At 40.6% G+C, this 17,474-nt stretch overlaps 1 protein-coding gene across 3 annotated transcripts; it reads right to left on the bottom strand.

Annotated features, from left to right (window-relative positions):
• Window positions 1-6,234: 6,234 nt before the first annotated feature.
• LOC123991657 (ankyrin repeat and SOCS box protein 2-like) lies at window positions 6,235-16,394 on the bottom strand. Of its 3 annotated transcripts, none has more exons than XM_046293299.1 (10): window positions 16,267-16,394; window positions 14,651-14,690; window positions 13,921-14,063; window positions 11,955-12,121; window positions 11,368-11,523; window positions 10,910-11,155; window positions 10,460-10,631; window positions 9,357-9,912; window positions 8,284-8,437; window positions 6,235-7,937 (listed from the first exon to the last, which is right to left on the bottom strand). In XM_046293299.1, the coding sequence occupies exons 3-10, from the start codon at window positions 14,055-14,057 to the stop codon at window positions 7,807-7,809; spliced, it is 1,719 nt and encodes a 572-aa protein (XP_046149255.1). In that variant the 5' UTR covers window positions 14,058-14,063; window positions 14,651-14,690; window positions 16,267-16,394; the 3' UTR covers window positions 6,235-7,806. The 3 variants fall into 3 exon arrangements, with proteins under 3 accessions (XP_046149255.1, XP_046149257.1, XP_046149258.1); XM_046293301.1 differs by having other exon boundaries at window positions 14,651-14,687; window positions 16,267-16,385; XM_046293302.1 differs by lacking the exon at window positions 14,651-14,690 and having other exon boundaries at window positions 16,267-16,385.
• Between the last annotated feature and the right edge of the window lie 1,080 nt (window positions 16,395-17,474).

The raw sequence follows: 17,474 nt of genomic DNA, 5'->3' as shown, positions 1-17,474 counted from the left end.
AGTCCCCTAGTTCCCGACCAAAAGAATTGCACTAATGTTTGTTGTGGTCAACTTATTGGTCAGGGTGAGTCATCAGCAACAATAACTTTAACAACAACTTCAGCAAATAGCACTTTAAGCCATCCCCAGACTGTTCCACATGAAACAATACTACAGTTTACTATCGTATACTATAGTACTTGCTATAGAATTTGGTAGTTAACTTTAGTATACTGTAGAAAACTATACTACACACTGTGGTATTCTTCGATCTTGTGTAGTAGTTACCATTGAATGTTGTAGAATACTGAAGAATACTATAGTAAATACTAGAGTATTATCCGGAAATAAATACTGTTGTAAATACTAAACTAAAGTCCGAAAATACACCACAGTGTCCCGCAAAATGTGTTTTTTTAAACTATACTAACAGTACAGTATTTCATTTTGCATATACCCCACCCATCCCCATCATCACAATTTGTCCCACCCATTAGTGAGAAACCTACATCCCAAATATAGACCATATAGTGTGTTCTCTACAGGTTATAGAAAAAAACAGAAGTACTGAACTCTCTGTTCAGATGCCAGACTTACCTACAGGTTATGGGAAATGTGTTCTTTGAGTATTTGTTAGTGATAGGATTACCAAGGCGTTGGGGCTTATTTGAGCTTAATTAGTGACATCTGCTTGTCAGCAATAAATAGCGGTGTGTGATTTTCAGATACACTGTTTTCAGAAAAACTATGTAGTGCAGCAGTAAGTCGTTGGCTTTAGTAGCCTATATTCAGTTGGAAGGCTAGAGTAGGTTCGCATCTTACATCATGCTTCCATTTTTTGCCTTAAGTTTAATATTTAAAAAAACAGAATCTATGGCATTATTTAGGATGCTTAAAGACAGAATTTTTTTATTTTTTTATTTTACCAGGTAAGTTGACTGAGAACACATTCTCATTTACAGCAATGACCTGGGGAATAGTTACAGGGGAGATGAGGGGGTATGAAAGCTTATACTATACTAAATAAAGCAAATCATTTGAACAACAGTGCAAAAAGTGTGGTTTCACATAAATCTTTTCCAAAACAGCACGTCTTCAAGGGGATTCTACCTCATACCCTCACATCCATGAATGTTCCGTAGTTCCCTACTGTACTTACTAAGCTACCAGGAGAAGTTTTTAATATAAAATCATAATTATACCTACGGTGAAAGCACCTGGACCACAGCAAAATCAGTGGGAGTTTGCAACACACGGTTTGAAAAAGCATGTAATCAAACAAAGCTTTGGACGTCATTGATGACGTACACTACTGTTCAAAAGTTTGGGGTCACTTAAAAATGTCCTTGTATTAGAGAGAAAAACACCTTTTTTGTCCTTTATAATAACATAGAATTGATAAGAAATACAGTGTAGACAGTGTTAGTGTTGTAAATGACTATTGTAGCTGGAAATGGCACATTTTTTATGGAATATTTACATAGGTGTATTATCAACAACCAAAACTCCTGTGTTCCAATGGCATGTTGTGTTAGCTAATCCAAGTTTATCATTTTAAAAGGCTAATTGATCATTAGAAAAACCTTTTGCAATTATGTTAGCACAGCTGAAAACTGTAGTGCTGATTAAAGAAGCAATAAAACGGGCCTTCTTTAGACTAGTTGGAGCATCAACATTTGTGGGTTCGATTACAGGCTCAAAATGTCCAGAAACAAATCACTTTCTTCTGGAACTCGTCAGTCTATTCTTGTTCTGAGAAAGGAAGAAACTGAAGATCTCGTACAACGCTGTGTACTGCTCCCTTCACAGAACAGAACTTCCATTAAAGTGATACACGCAAAGGCACACTACTTCGAAGTCAGCTGCTTTGATGCATGCTTCGGAGCTCCGGTATCAAACTTGTTTGTCCAATAGGTTTCCTCAAGGAGAAAACCCCCACTTCTATGTCAAAGAAGTATTTAGTACAGTATTTATACCGTAGTAAACTGCATATACTATACAATACTACAGTAATGTCTGCAAAAACACTTCAGTGAATAGTATAGTATATAAATATACCATAGTATTTCTTTCATGTGGAGTGTTATGGCTGAAGAGTTTGTTTGTTATTTTACATCAATATGTGGAGTGTTTACATGTGTAGTCTTCCAGTCTTCAGTGCAGGATGAAATCACTACATCACTTCCCAGCCGCAGTTGGTAAAAATGGCGGCAATGATGTCAAAGTTGTAACAGGACGTTTTGTAAACATATTTTTTGCAACAAGAAAATGACATACAGTGCATTCGGAAAGTATTCAGACCCCTTCCCCTTTTCCACATTTAGTTATTCAAACATTTTGCTATCAGACTTTAAATTGAGCTCAGGTGCATCCTGTTTACATTGATCATCCTTGAGAAGTTTCTACAACTTGACTGGAGTCCACCTGTGGTAAATTCAAATGATTGGACATGATTAGACACCTGTCCATATAAGGTCCCACAGTTGAGAGGGCATGTCAGAGCAAAAACTAAGCCGTGAGGTCGATAGAATTGTCTGTAGAGCTCTGAGACAGGATTGTGTCGAGGCACAGATCTGGGGAAGGGTAAAACATTTCTGCAGCCTTGAAGGTCCCCAAGAACACAGTGGCCTCCATAATTCTTACATGGAAGAAGTTTGGAACCACCAAGACTCTCCTAGAACTGGCTGCCCTGCCAAACCGAGCAATCAGGGGGAGAAGGGCCTTGGTCAGGGAGGTGACCAAGAAACCAATAGTCACACTGACAGTGCTCCAGAGTTCCTCTGTGGAGATGGGAGAACCTTCTAGAAGGACAACCATCTCTGCAGCACTCAGGCCTTTATGGTAGAATGGCCAGACGGAAGCCACTCCTCAGTAAAAGGCACATGACAGCCCGCTTGGAGTTTGCCAAAAGGCAAGATTCTCTGGTCTGATGAAACCAAGATTGAACTCTTTGGCCTGAAAGCCAAGTGTCACGTCTGGAGGAAACCTGGCACCATCCCTACAGTGAAGCATGGTGGTGGCAGCATCATGCTGTGGGGATGTTTTTCAGCGGCAGGAACTGGGAGACTAGTCAGGATCGAGGGAAAGATGACGGGAGCAAAGTACAGAGAGATCCTTGATGAAAACCTGCTCCAGAGCACTCAGGACCTCAGACTGGGGCAGAGGTTCGCCTTCCAACAGGACAACGACCCTAAGCACACAGGTAAGACAACGCATGGGTGGCTTTGGGACAATTATCTGAATGTTCTTGAGTGTCCCAGCCAGAGCCCAGACTTGAACCCGATCGAACGCAGCAGTGCAGCGACGCTCCCCATCCAACCTGACTGAGCTTGAGAGGTTCTGCAGAGATGAATGGGAAAATCTCCCCAAATACAGGTGTGCCAAGCTTGTAGCGTCATACCCAAGAAGACTCAATGCTGTAATCGCTTCCAAAGTTGCTTTAACAAAGTTCTGAGTGAAGGGTCTGAATACTTAAGTCAGTTATACAATTTTTTAAACAGTACAATACATTCATAACAGATTTCAGGCCCCTACTCCACTACCACATAACTACAACACAACATCCATGTGTACGTGTGTGTATAGCGCAAAAGTTATCATGTGTGTGTATGCATGTGTCTGTGCCTATGTTTGTGTTGCTTCATTACTCCATTGTAAACCAAAGCTCCTGTCATTGTATGTTCTTTTGTAACTTGTTCCAAGTGGAAGGGGCAGAGAACTGCAACCTTAATTTCATCATGAAAATACATCTTTAGCTGTCTGCAAAAGAAACCCCCAAAATAGTTTACAACCAGGAAATGACATCATTTTGATGTCACGTGACCCATTCCCACGCAGGGTTTGTATTCAAATTTGAACTCTATTGTATTGAATTTCAATGTTCACATCAGCATGTATGCTTGTGTGTATATATACCTAATACATACAGTATGTGTTTGTGAGAGAGCCTTGGTAGCTCAAAATACAGCCTTATTTCACCTTCCTGTGATTGACAGCATGGAAGCAGTGGGCCGTGGGCCCGGGTCAGTGAATAAGTCAAATGGGTGTCGGGCCACTTTTCAAAGTCTGACAGTCCACACTACCTCACTCTACCACAGAGTAGTCACAACTGACAGGGGGTCCCTTTGCGGCCCCCAATACACCACACGCCCCAACCAACAGAAGTCGGCATCCTTATTCAAACAAAAGACAGCAAAAACAACCAAAAACACATGCAGAAAGGAGGGGTTTTCCTGATTATAAGAAGAGAAAGCCCGCATTTTGTCAATTCACATGTCATCCGTCGGTCTTTTAAAAGGACGGGTGTGAGAAAGTGAGAAAGATACAGAGGTGCAGAATATTCCCGAGCGAGGGTGTTTTGTCCGTCATGTGTGGCTGACGGGTGAAAGAAAGGAGGGCTTTTCCTGAGTGTAAGAAGAGAAAGACCCCATGTTGTCAATTCACGTGTCATCCGTCGTTCTGTTACAAGGACGGGTGTGAAAAAGCAAGAAAGAGACAGGGTGCTGAATGTTCCCTAGCAAGGGTGTTTTTTCCGTCATGTGTGGCTGACGGGGGAATTGTGTGACAGAGGTGGCGAACAGTTAGGGCCGTGAGTTCAATGAGGCTCCCTACAGATAAGATCAGAGGCTCCTCTACCTACATTATACACAGATTACGCACGTTTTCTCCATCCCATGGCAAAATGAGTAGAATCACCTGAAATAATGTTCTCTCTGCCCCATGGAAAAATTTGTAAAATTGCAGCACAATTTCTCTCCTCCACCAAGAGGGGCCACTAAAATATTTTGTCCTTGAGGTGGGGACTGTGGGCCCATGTCAAAAGTAGTCCACTATGAAGGGAAATGGATGTCATTTTGGGCGCATTCCATATAAATCCTTAAGTATGTATCATCTTTAATGCATTACAAAAAAAGTGGCTCATTGAAAGTGTAACCATTATTCCCTGGTCCTAGAGCTGAAAATGAATCCTAAAGCTGTTGTAGTCTGACACAGACAACTGTGTATTCTCAACAAAACAATTTTCCAACTTCAACAGTCAGGCCTGTACAACAGTGTTGTTGTTGTCACTCAGGAGAATGTGATAGACTACCCTGCAGTGGACCGCATTTGGTCAGCATTATTTGTCTTTTTCCCAAAACAAAGGGTAATAAATCCAGCCTCGTTCTAACCACTGGTTTGGAGATAATTCATGTTCTTTCTTGACCTCTCTGACACAGGCCCAACTTCACAAGTGACTAACTGGGAGTTGGGACTGTGTCCCAAATGGCAACTGGGAGTTGGGACTATAGAGCACTATAGAGAATAGGGTGTCATTTGGGACACACCAAGGGACTGCAGCCTACAGTTGGAATTGTGAGATGATTGGCCAGTTGAACCGAGTGCCAAAAGGAGTTTCCTCATCTGGCTAATTGAACCAAAACAAACTGTCTTCTTTTGTTGTTTATTATATAATTTTTCTGTCTTTTTTACAACAAAACAGTTTGTCTTATCTAAAAATATATATGTGTTACTTTGTTCATTTGAATGTAAAGTGTGTTGATATGTTTAAATGCTCCCTAAGAGCTCTATTCATGCTGACGCAATGAGAATTGATTAGAGCCCTAAATAAAGTGGCATTTGATTTGGTTTTATTTGTTCCGGTGCCCTTATGTCAAATATGTCAAATGAAATTGGCAAAGGCTTAATTAATAGTTCATTTGACGAGGTACAAAGGCTTAAAAGCCATCCAATAATGCAATATTTTCAGAATGGTCTAGGCCTATGTACTTCATCATCCCAAGTGTTCATCTCTAAAACATAGATCAAGATAGCATCAGGAAAAAGGAACAATTTAAAGTTGAACACAACTTGCAGATATAAGACTGAATATTGTTCTGTTAGTTAGTCATTTGAATGCTCCTGCTGGTCTCTGTGAAATGCAGTGGAGCTATATTACCACCTAGTGGCGTGTAGATATTCAGTAAGGTCTACATGTGGTTGTTTTTGTCTTGGTGTAGCACAGAGCTGTCCATCCCTCTTCCTGGAGATCTAGCATCCTGTAGGTTTTCAGTCCAACCCTAACCTAACATATCTGATTCAGCTAGCTAAGGTCTTGGTGAGCTGCTAATATGTAGAATCAGCTGTACTGAAAACCTGTAGGATGGTAGATCACCAGGAAGAGGTTTGGGCAGCCCTAGTGTAGGGAATCAGTGGTGTTACTTGGTACATTTAGCAGAAACTTTAATTCACAGTGATTTAAAGTCAACACATACTGTATTCAATGTTGGGTAACAGTTTAATGAATGGTACCAACATAAGGACTTCTTAACACATTCATAATCCATGCATAACAATTTAAAAAGCAGTACAAGACAGTACAGAAAAAGCAGTACAGTATTTTCAGACCCATAACCCTCACGCTAGTTTTATAAGCACTATGATCCAACCATTCAAGCCGTGACATTTGTTATGATGAAGTGGTCCATGTCCACAAATCTGTTTTGGTTTTTAGCCCTAAGAAAGGGTTTTAGTTTGAGGGAAGCTGATTACATTCTGCCTGATTTTCCCCATCAGACCTGGGATTTGAACTAGCAATCCCCTTCCATAAACCTGCATACTCATTGGGAACCCAGGACTGTCATTGACAAACTCTGTTCTTACAGATTCTCTTACTGGTTCAGTTCTAGAGAGAGCTCCGAACTATCCCTTCTGTGCTCCCCATCAGTACCAAAAACTCACTCGCTCGAGGTAGAAGTATCCTTTAACTACAGATCCAGGATCAGATTATCAAACCGCAAATACTAACTTTAACCATCAGGAGGATTAAAAATGATATCTGACCCTGAACCAGCGCTCCGGCCTCTTCTAGCAGGTGGTGGTTATAGTGTCCCATGTATTTTTAGCCGTCCTCATGGGGGAACACAATGATATGCAAAGCCAGCATATCCGCCGCTGCTTCCATCTACTGTGAGCCTCATAGTTCCTTTGACCTTCTGAGAGACACTGGCTAGGGGAGGCAGGTGCAGGGGACATGAAAGTGCTGGGGGTCAAAGGGCACAGGGAGTGTTGTGTTCAAAACACTGGGCTCTGTTGTGAAAATGGAATGGAGAGGGGGCTGTAGAGCTTAAGGGGGATGTATATGTGTGTTAGTTAATTTATTTCCTATGAATATGTAACTTCTCAAGGTTGATTACACCAAAAGTCTTAAAGCTGCAAGCCATTCAACAGTAACTTATGAATAACACAACAAAAATCTAATTTATAACGTGACACTGTGTAGGTACATGTAACATGGATAGACAAATAAAGGTGGGAGCTTATTAGGCATGTGCATTCACACAATAAGTATTGAATAGAAGTTTCACTCCATACACAAAAACAAAATACTGATACATACATTTTGCACTTCTACTTTAAGAAATAAAAGCAACAAGATGAAAAAACAATTTTTCATAAAAGGGTGAAATCAAGTAAGAGCACCAATTGTAACAAAATGCAAGATTTCCTGTTCAAACAAGTCTGGATTGCACACTCTGCATTGAAATAGAATGCCAGGCCTGTCATGCTCCTTAAATTTTCTTTGAATGAAGGGGTTTGTTTGGAACGTTCGGTGGCTTACCACATTGTTTCCTAAATGTTTGTGTGTAAACCAAAATGTAAAAGAATAACGATTAAATCTGCATTGATTCAGGATGTGGTAAACTCATGTGAGCTTTGTCAATCCTTATATTATAATTAGCTGCATGCATATAGAATTTACCTTTAACCAGACACAATCACATGCATAAACAGAATGTTAGCAACTCTACAGTATTGAATTCCATGCCAGTGTCCTTATTGTGCTATGGATCACTCCTCATGGTTCAGAAAGTTGACAAGTCTTCCCGGTAGGGGTAAGGTGCTGATCTGCCTCAGTCTGTGGACTCCCACCAGTTGTCGGATCTTCAGCCTGCACAACTGCAAAAGGCTCCGTGGGGGTACTGTTGAATAAAGGATTGGCATGCACAAGTATAGGTTCTCCATAAAATAATCTTTAGTTGCAGTGTTATAAAAGCATATGAAAGAAGGAAAATCCTGTACTCACTAGGAAATGTCTTAGGGCAACATTGTCCTGTTGCAAAGCCACCTGCGCTGTAAACTATGTGAAATTATAGTCTGCAACGCAATTTATGTTGTGACTTTGTTCGAACAATTTCTGTGAGGGGGAACTTTAGGAAAATGTCACCCTTAGATGTCCTTTTTGACACATTTGAAGGTTGTTGCAAACTTGTTATAAATATATCTAACCTGTTTAGACAGTTGGACCCTGATGAAGAAGGTACTCACTCGATTTCTCCTTGATACAGGCCCAGGCCTCATAGCTGTCCAGATGTTCAATGAGTCTGGAGCACAGCTGCACATTACCGACGTAGTCTAGAAGTGCATCTATGATGGGTCCTGCCCACTGACGTATTGCGGGACTGGAGATAATGTCACAGAACTGACAGTAGAGTAGAAAAAGGAATCTGTCACACCCTGATCTGTTTCACCGGTCTTTGTGCTTGTCTCCACCCCCTCCAGGTGTCACCCATCTTACTCATTATCCCCAGTGTATTTATACCTGTGTTTGTCTGTTGCCAGTTCGTTTTGTTTCGTCAAGCCAACCAGCGTTTTTTCCCAATGCTCCTCTTTGTGTCTCTCGGTCCTGTTTTCTAGCTTTCCCATTTTTTGACCATTCTGCCTGCCCTGACCCTGAGCCTGCCTGCTGTTCTGTACCTTTTGGACTCTGCTCTAGACTACTGACCTCTGCCAGCCCTTGACCTGTCGTTTGCCTGCCCCCCTGTTTTTGTATTAAACTTTTGTTACTTCGAAACTGTCTGCATCTGGGTCTTCTCCTGAGCCTTGACATAATCAAGTAATGCTATACATAATGCATTTAGAAGCAATATGCCACAAGATGCCACAAACGTAACTGCAACTAAGTTATTTAAATTCTGTGGTAAAACTGCTCCCTAGTCTCTGGTTTTGGGGGGCCAGTGCAGTGGTTACCGTTACCATCACATTTAAATTAACGAGTGGCCAACTTGATCTCACAACAAACACAGAATTCTAAGAGCGTGAGAATCGCTCATTCTCTGAATCTCAAAATGACAGAAATGTACATGCAAGGTGAGCAGGTTATGTTGAGGCATGCTAGTGAGTGGTTAGGGTAAGGTTCTACTTTGGCATGCAAACAAGTGGTTAAGGTAAGGGTTAGAAAACAAAACAGTAAAAAACTAAATATGCCTGGATTCAAACTATTGACATTCCCATGTCGACCACCCCCAACCAACCACCTAGCACGTCATTTCCTGTTCTAACTCTTGCCCAAACATATTTTCTCTCAAACCACAAAACATCTTTCTGCTAATCCCACCTACCTGCACACCTGGCTCCTCGTGGCAGAGACCCAGGTCATCCTTGTATACATTCCTCATCGGTGGGTGTGGTTTGGTGCCATGCTCACACTTGAAACAGGATAGGGCGTCACAGCCATTGTCCAAGAGGTACTTGAGCAGAGATAGATACTTCATACAGAACATGACACTTGCCGGGAACGAGGTGGGGTGAGTTGGGATTTTAACATTGACGTCTGCCCTGTGCTCCACCAGTAAGCACACCATTTGGACACAACCCTGCTTCACAGCCACCAGTAGCGGGTTGAAGATGTCCAGGTTGGGGTTTGCGCCGGCCTCAAGAAGCATGGCGGCAGCATCAACGTTGCTGTTGGTGACTGCGAAATAGAGTGCAGTGGTTCGTCGATCCTGGTATATGGAAGAGCGGTCGGTGGACAGCTTGGCATTGACGTCGAAGTCTGCCTCGATCAGAACCTCCAGGGTGTTGTCTTTGTTGTGTTCGGCGGCAAGATGGAGGGGACTGATGCCACTGCGTCGCACTCTGGACTTGCTGGTGACTTGGATCAGTCTGGACACGATCCTGAATAGGAAAAGCATAGGGAATAGTTGACGGGATAGGAGATTAGCGAAGAGGTTCAAAGAATCCTAGTGTGGTTAGGTGACGATCTACAGCACATTCTGCTTTGTCTAACAATTTTGCACGCCCAATTTTTCAGTTTTTGGTCTGTTAAAAAAGTTTGAAATATCAAATAAATGTCGTTCCACTTCATGATTGTGTCCCACTTGTTGTTGATTCTTCACAAAAAGATACAGTTTTATATCTTTATGTTTGAAGCCTGAAATGTGGCAAAAGGTCGCAAAGTTCAAGGGGGCCGAATACTTTCGCAAGGCACTGTATATACAGCCATTGATTGTCGAGAGGGGAGGGATGTAAATGTTTCAAGGTGTGGTCTTTCCTCACAAACGTCAGTGACGTTACACATAACACCATGAAGTGAAAAGGGAGACGATAATAGATACCGTTACTCCCACAAAATCTTTGAATGACGATTTCATTGCCATCAAATCCATTCATATTGTCGTAACAATGTAGTTATTGTATGAGAATGTATGATATTTCCACCTACTCATCATATCCACGTTGGGCAGCGATATGAATGGGCAGAAGTCCAGCTTTGGTGGGTTTGTTGGCATCTGCTTTCTGAGACAGCAGGAGCTCCACGATCTCCCCATGTCCATTCTTACAGGCTTCATAGAGCGGTGTTGCCCCATCGTTCGCCTGGCTGTTAACGTCTGCACCTGTATCATCAAAGGGCCCACACAGACGTTTTACACGAGACAAATGTCACTAGGAACCTTCTTTAGCATTTAGGATGTACGACTTCAGTGGCATGCCGTTCGGTTTAATTAACACAATCACATTGTCTTGCGGGAGAAAAAATACTTCAAAAAATATAATAAATTCAACCTGGAATGTGATAGGAATCACATATCTAATAAAGCTGATGACAAAAGCTTTTATCTGCACTTAAGCCAATCAACACACAAATCAACGCCCAAGCCAGCATACTGGTTACCATTGGTGATGAGGAAGTTCAGGACTTCAGCATGTCCAGTCTGGGCTGCAGCGAACAGGGGAGTGATACCATACATGTTGACTGGACTGAGCTTGGCCCCCGCCTTCATCAGCAGCACACATATCTCCATGTTGTTGCGGATCACAGCCTCGTGGAGGGCGGTCCAGCCCTGAATACAATGCTTGTTCACCCCGGCCCCGAAGCCCAAAAGCATTGCCACCATCTCAACATTCTCTCCCTCGCAAGCTTTGAACGGGACATATGGATGGATTTTTAGAGAGAGGGAGAGAAACAGTGAACACATGTTTTGTTAAAAAATGAAATGAGCTAGATTAATGCTGTCTTAATATGGACACTGTAAGATTTGGTTATGTGACTTAATAACTTCACATTACCCAAACTTGCAATCATTGTCTCAAAGAATGGCATGCGGGTGTCCTTTATGCATAGGTATGTACCTTTATATAGAGGGGTTTCCCTGTCCTTGTCAGCGATGACGGGGTTAGCTCCTTTCTCCAGCAGGCACTGGACACAGGACACATGTTCAGCCACCACAGCTAGGAAGAGAGGAGTCTGGTCCTTCATGGTGCGCCTGTTAATCACCTCAGGGTGGGCTGGATTCAATGACAGGACAGGATTAGTAGTTGTGTGAGCAAGTGTGATCATAATGACAGTTTAAAATGTTGGGTGTTTAAGAATCACATGGCATTTAGACATTTAGACGTTGCAGAATTGAGAAGATACTGTGAAATCAGACCGTGTCAAGTCAAAAACCTGGCATGGCACTTGATTAGCACAGTAAACCTTCATACATTATCGTTAGCCTATCCCTCATGGGTATTCAGCAAGAAGTCGTTATGAAATTAATGCAGTAAGTATTGTGAGTTGAAAGGTCTCTTTCGACACTAGTGCTAATTTATTTACATTCAATGTCTGGTTGAAGGGGACTAATAACAAATGCAACAGGAATTCCAAAAACAGTTTTGATATTTAATAGGGTGTGATGGTATGGGGATTGGCACAATCCCAAAATGTTGTGGCTCACCTTCAAGTAAGATATCAAGGCATTCCTTCTTCCCATGGGTTGCGGCCTCGTGCAGAGGCAGCCACCCCAACTTATTCCTCTCTGTCAGGTTTCTCCCAGTCTTCACCATCTCCGTCAGAGCACCCACAGCACCACCTTTAATGGCTTTGACGACCGGGTCGACCAGCCTCAAAGAGAATAGAGAAAATTAATGTGCAGGTTCTCTACTGGACTTGTATTCAATAACAAGTGATGCAAAGAATATAACATAGACATTTGCACACAGACAAACACTTTCACACTCATAGAAGAGCCAAGTACCTAATCTGGCAAATTTAGTTCAGTTCAGTTTTTTCAGTTCACAGACGATTGACCGTCAACATTGATTTGACAATTGTTACTCCCTTGCTGATGTGGGGCTGGGTATTCAAGAGGAGTTAAGTGCTATGGTAGCTATGAAACTTTCAGTTAAAACCTGTTTGGGACAGGGGGCAGCATTTTCACGTTCGGATGAAAAGTGTGCCCAGAGTAAACTGCCTGCTACTCAGGCCCAGAAGCTAATATATGCATATTGTTAGTTTTGGATTTGGATAGAAAACACTCTGAAGTTTCTAAAACTGTTTGAATGATGTCTGTGAGTATAACAGAACTCATATGGCAGATGAAAACCTGAGAAATATCCAACCAGGAAGTGGGAAATCTGAGGATTGTAGTTTTTCAACTCATTGCCTATCAAATATACAGTGTCTATGTGGTCATATTGCACTTCCTAAGGCTTCCACTAGATGTCAACAGTCTTTAGAAAATTGTTTCAGGATTCTACTATGAAGGGGGAGAGAATGAGAGCTGTTTCAACCAGAGGTCTGGCAGAAGGCCATGAGCTGACCGTGCGCCCATGAGAGCGACCTGCGTTCCGTTGCATTTCTAAAGACAAAGGAACTCTCCGGTTGGAACATAATTGAAGATGTATGTTAAGAAAATCCTAAAGATTGATTCTATACATCAATTATAATAGAACTTTTAGAATTTTACGTCTAAACTTTCGCCTGGACTTGCCGGCACCTCGTGAGTTTGGATTTGGTAACTAAATGCGCGAACAAGAGGAGGTATTTGGACATAAATTATGGACTTTATCGAACAAAAGAAACATTTGTTGTGGAACTGGGATTCCTGGGAGTGCATTCTGATGAAGATCATCAAAGGTAAGTGAATATTTATAAAGCTATTTCTGACTTTTACTGACTCCACAACATGACGGGTATCTGTATGGCTTGTTTTTGTGTCTGAGCGCCGTACTCAGATTATAGCATGGTTTGCTTTTTCCGTAAAGCTTTTTTTAAATCTGACACAGCGGTTGCATTAAGGAGAAGTATATCTATAATTCTTGTATATTTTAACACTTGTATATTTTATCAAAGTGTATGATGAGTATTTCTGTAAATTGATGTGGATCTCTACAAATTCGCCGGATGTTTTCGAGGCACAACATTACTGGAAATAACGCGCCAATGTAAACTGAGATTTTTTAATATAAATATTAACTTTATCAAACAAAACATACATGTATGGTGTAACATGAAGTCCTATGATGTCATCTGATGAAGATCATCAAAGGTTAGTGATTAATTTTTATCTCTATTTCTGCTTTTTTCCCCCTCTCTTTGGCTGGAAAATGGCTGTAAGTGTTTTTGTGACTTGGCTCTGACTTAACATAATCATATGGTGTGCTTTCGCTGTAAAGTCTTTTTGAAATCGGACACGAGGGGTAGATTAACAAGCAGTTAAGCTTTAATTTGGTGTATTGCGCTTGTGAATGTATGAAAGTTAAATATTTCCCCAAAATGTTTTTGAATTTTGCGCTCTGCCTTTTCAGCGGATGTTGTCGAGGTAGTTTTAACAGATCCATGGTTAGGTGATTACTCCTTTATGGTGTACTTAAAATACTGTAATATGGAAACATACTATAGTAAGGTTGAGGCATACTCACTCTTCAGGCTCAGCAGTGAAATACATAGACCCATCATAGCGTCTCCATGCCACACAGCGCTTCCCCTCATTGCTGGTGAAGGTGTAGCTTCTGGTTGCATCTGATGAAGGCACGTTCTGTAGATAGTCGACTTTCATTCTTTCCTATCGTAATGAAACCAAATTAAAACATCAGTATTAAAACTTCTTTCAGGGGGGATAGGCATTCACAAAGTGAATGACCAATGACAGAAACCCAACAAATATCAAGTATTAGCGCCGGCACCCCGTGAGTGGGTAAGCATTGGTTCAGTCTATTAGTATGTCCAACAGTCAATGTCTAATTCAAATCTAGGACAACAGCAAATCTTGTATGCTAACCACCTCAGAAGATAAACATGACCTATTCAACATGGTTAGTTATTGATACCTTTGAAATATTACACCTTGAAGGACATGTACTTGCCAGTCAATTGGACTGCCACCTTAGTTAGCATGATCCCAATGACTTACAACACAACCTCTAATAACCCCACAAAGACCCGGCTCGGACTAAAGTGCACTGCACAAAGTAAGCCTAGTTGAGTTAATTAGCAATTAAGCAAAACGCTGATTTGATCATTTTTGAATGGCTGCCAAGAGCCTAATCCTATGCACCTGGTAGATGGTCTCTAACACACATATATGCGTGCGTGCACACACACACACACTTCCTCTCTCCCTCTCTTACACACACACACATGCATCACAACCTTCAGTGAAGACACAGGAGATGCTTGACTCTCCAACCTTCTGGTGATAGAATTAGGGCCCAGGCAACAGGAAAACAAAAGAACAAGAACACCGCAACAAGACAGAAGGTCAACAACAACCTCCTCAAGTATCTTAAAGCAGCCTCATCATCAACTCGGTGGAATAATCAAGCCACAGGAGGCATGTATAGTAGAGATAGTATCACACAGGGATGTATAGTAAAGATAGTATCACACAGGCATGTATTGTAAAGATAGTATCACACAGGGATGTATTGTAAAGATAGTAACACACAGGCATGTATTGTAAAGATTGTAACACACAGGGATGTATTGTAAAGATTGTAACACACAGGTATGTATTGTAAAGATAGTAACACACAGGCATGTATTGTAAAGATAGTAACACACAGGCATGTATTGTAAAGATAGTAACACACAGGCATGTATTGTAAAGATTGTAACACACAGGGATGTATTGTAAAGATGGTAACACACAGGTATGTATTGTGAAGATAGTAACACACAGGTATGTATTGTAAATATAGTAACACACAGGTATGTATTGTGAAGATAGTAACACACAGGTATGTATTGTAAATATAGTAACACACAGGTATGTATTGTGAAGATAGTAACACACAGGTATGTATTGTAAAGATCGTAACACACAGGTATGTAATGTGAAGATAGTAACACACAGGTATGTAATGTGAAGATAGTAACACACAGGGATGTATTGTGAAGATAGTAACACACAGGTATGTAATGTGAAGATAGTATCACACAGGTATGTATTGTGAAGATAGTATCACACAGGTATGTATTGTAAAGATCGTAACACACAGGTATGTATTGTAAAGATAGTAACACACAGGTATGTATTGTAAAGATAGTATCACACAGGGTGTGTCGCCCATCTGGGTGTGTGTAATAATTCCTAATTTCAAAATTGTACTGGACAACTATATGCTAACGCTTGACACGACTGACGTTGTGAGTGAAATAGAACCTTTGCTCAACGAAGGAGCACGGTTGTATTATCAACCCATAAAATTCTACTGTGTGGAAAAAAAGGTGTGATTTACCATATAATATCCTTCAGGTAATGGTTTCTAAATAGTTTGACCTTTCATGGTTTCTCAAACTGTTTTTACCTGATCACTTGAAGGAGAACGGGGGAAAAGGTGCAGTGCAACAAATAACAAGAATCATACGAGGTAGGAAGAAAATATACAACACTCTAATTGAGACATCATCATATACGTATTATATGATAGTTCAACCACACATGCAATTATATGATTTATATGTTCAGTTATAAGAATGCAATTATAGGAATTTTTGATAGTTCGACCACATTTGCAATGAAATTGTTATCTCTACATTCACATTTAGTGCAGCATAATAAAGATTGCACCAAACGATCCAGAATGTGAAATGACATAGATATGTGTTGCACTCAACTCAAGTAAAACCAAACAACAGCAATGTCACATAAATCCACATCTATTGTGTGTTGTCATCTGTAAAATTCACTGGAGAGAATCACAGAGGAGCATTTAAAAACAATATATCAAAATGCATGTATATAAAATGTCTGCTTCCCAACTTACCGTTATGATTTGCTCTTACTTAGTTGAAATGAGCTGTGAGCTAGTAAAGACAGAGTCAGAGGATCCTAATAAATACTAAATTATGTGGCGTTCCTCAGTTCAGACAGAGTAGACCACTGTGCTGGAAGTGGAACCAGACTCCCATATCTTACAGTATATGTACTGGATGGATCACATGTGATGGATTATGCAGAAAAGGTGGGCTGTTCATCTGTCAATCAACAGTTGATTATTAGTTTCCTTTACCTTGACAGGTTTTGTAATTACATACCGTACTAAGTTTATAATGCCGAACAATGTAGTTCTCAATCATGGATACAGAATGGATTGCTTCTCAGATGTGTTTCAAGACTAGAACGTCTGCCTCTACCATATACATTTTTAATCTAATCTAATGATTGATCATAATCGAATTTGACAAACATTCCAAGATAAAATGTAGATGTACACAATGTAGATGATTATTTTTTTTAAATGTGGGCCATCAGTACATTGCATGAGTAATGCACTTGTTTGGGTTGTGTGGTATAGCCATACTACAGTCTAACAATATAACTACAGTAAAAAAAGGTGTTGTGAAATGTGTTGTTTCACAGGGTCAGCCATAGTAGTTTGGCGCTCTGTAAAGTTATTTGGCGCCCTCATGAGGAGTTTGTCTGAAGTGAAGTGCAAGCACGCACACACACACATTCTAAATCAACAATTATTACTTATCCAGGAATGCTGGACACATAAAAGTGGAAAACATAAACATGGAAACTATGTAATTATTACACATCCTAATGAATACAATCGATTAGTAATTTTTGGACCATTAAATTACTGGACAAATGGACTATTGCATGATTGATAATCACTCATACCCATATTTAAGGAAAGCCCATAGAAAAGGTTTATCTCCCCACCCCACCCAAAAATACTTGATTGTTTCCGTCATCAGAAATACATGGAAGTCACCTTCCAGGGGAATATACCCAATTATCAGAATAAATTCCACAGTGGTCATAAAAAAATACTGTAAATATTGCAATTGAAATCTATTTTGGTAAATCAACAATATTTATCAAATGACATCTACTGTTTTGCTCTTACCGTCTGATATGAAAGATGAACTAATTTGCATAGGCTGAGAATGAATAGAACTGATTAACTTGACAAACTGATTAACGAACAATCATCTACTATGAACTGAGCAAAGACTCTATTAT

Source organism: Oncorhynchus gorbuscha, linkage group LG12 (assembly GCF_021184085.1).
Source record: "Oncorhynchus gorbuscha isolate QuinsamMale2020 ecotype Even-year linkage group LG12, OgorEven_v1.0, whole genome shotgun sequence".
Lineage (NCBI taxonomy): Eukaryota > Metazoa > Chordata > Actinopteri > Salmoniformes > Salmonidae > Oncorhynchus > Oncorhynchus gorbuscha.
The sequence above is the reverse complement of the archived record's forward strand: the minus strand, read 5'-3'. Positions and strand labels throughout refer to the sequence as shown.

Bases quoted from the DNA above. Each gene is read 5' to 3' on its own strand.
- LOC123991657 (XM_046293299.1), bottom strand. From the start codon at position 14,057: ATGAAAGTCGACTATCTACAGAACGTGCCTTCATCAGATGCAACCAGA. The intron at 11,156-11,367 runs GTACATACCTAT...TCCCGTTCAAAG, and splicing joins GGAAACCCCTCTATATAAAG to CTTGCGAGGGAGAGAATGTT. The intron at 10,632-10,909 runs GTAACCAGTATG...TTGATGATACAG, and splicing joins GAACTTCCTCATCACCAATG to GTGCAGACGTTAACAGCCAG.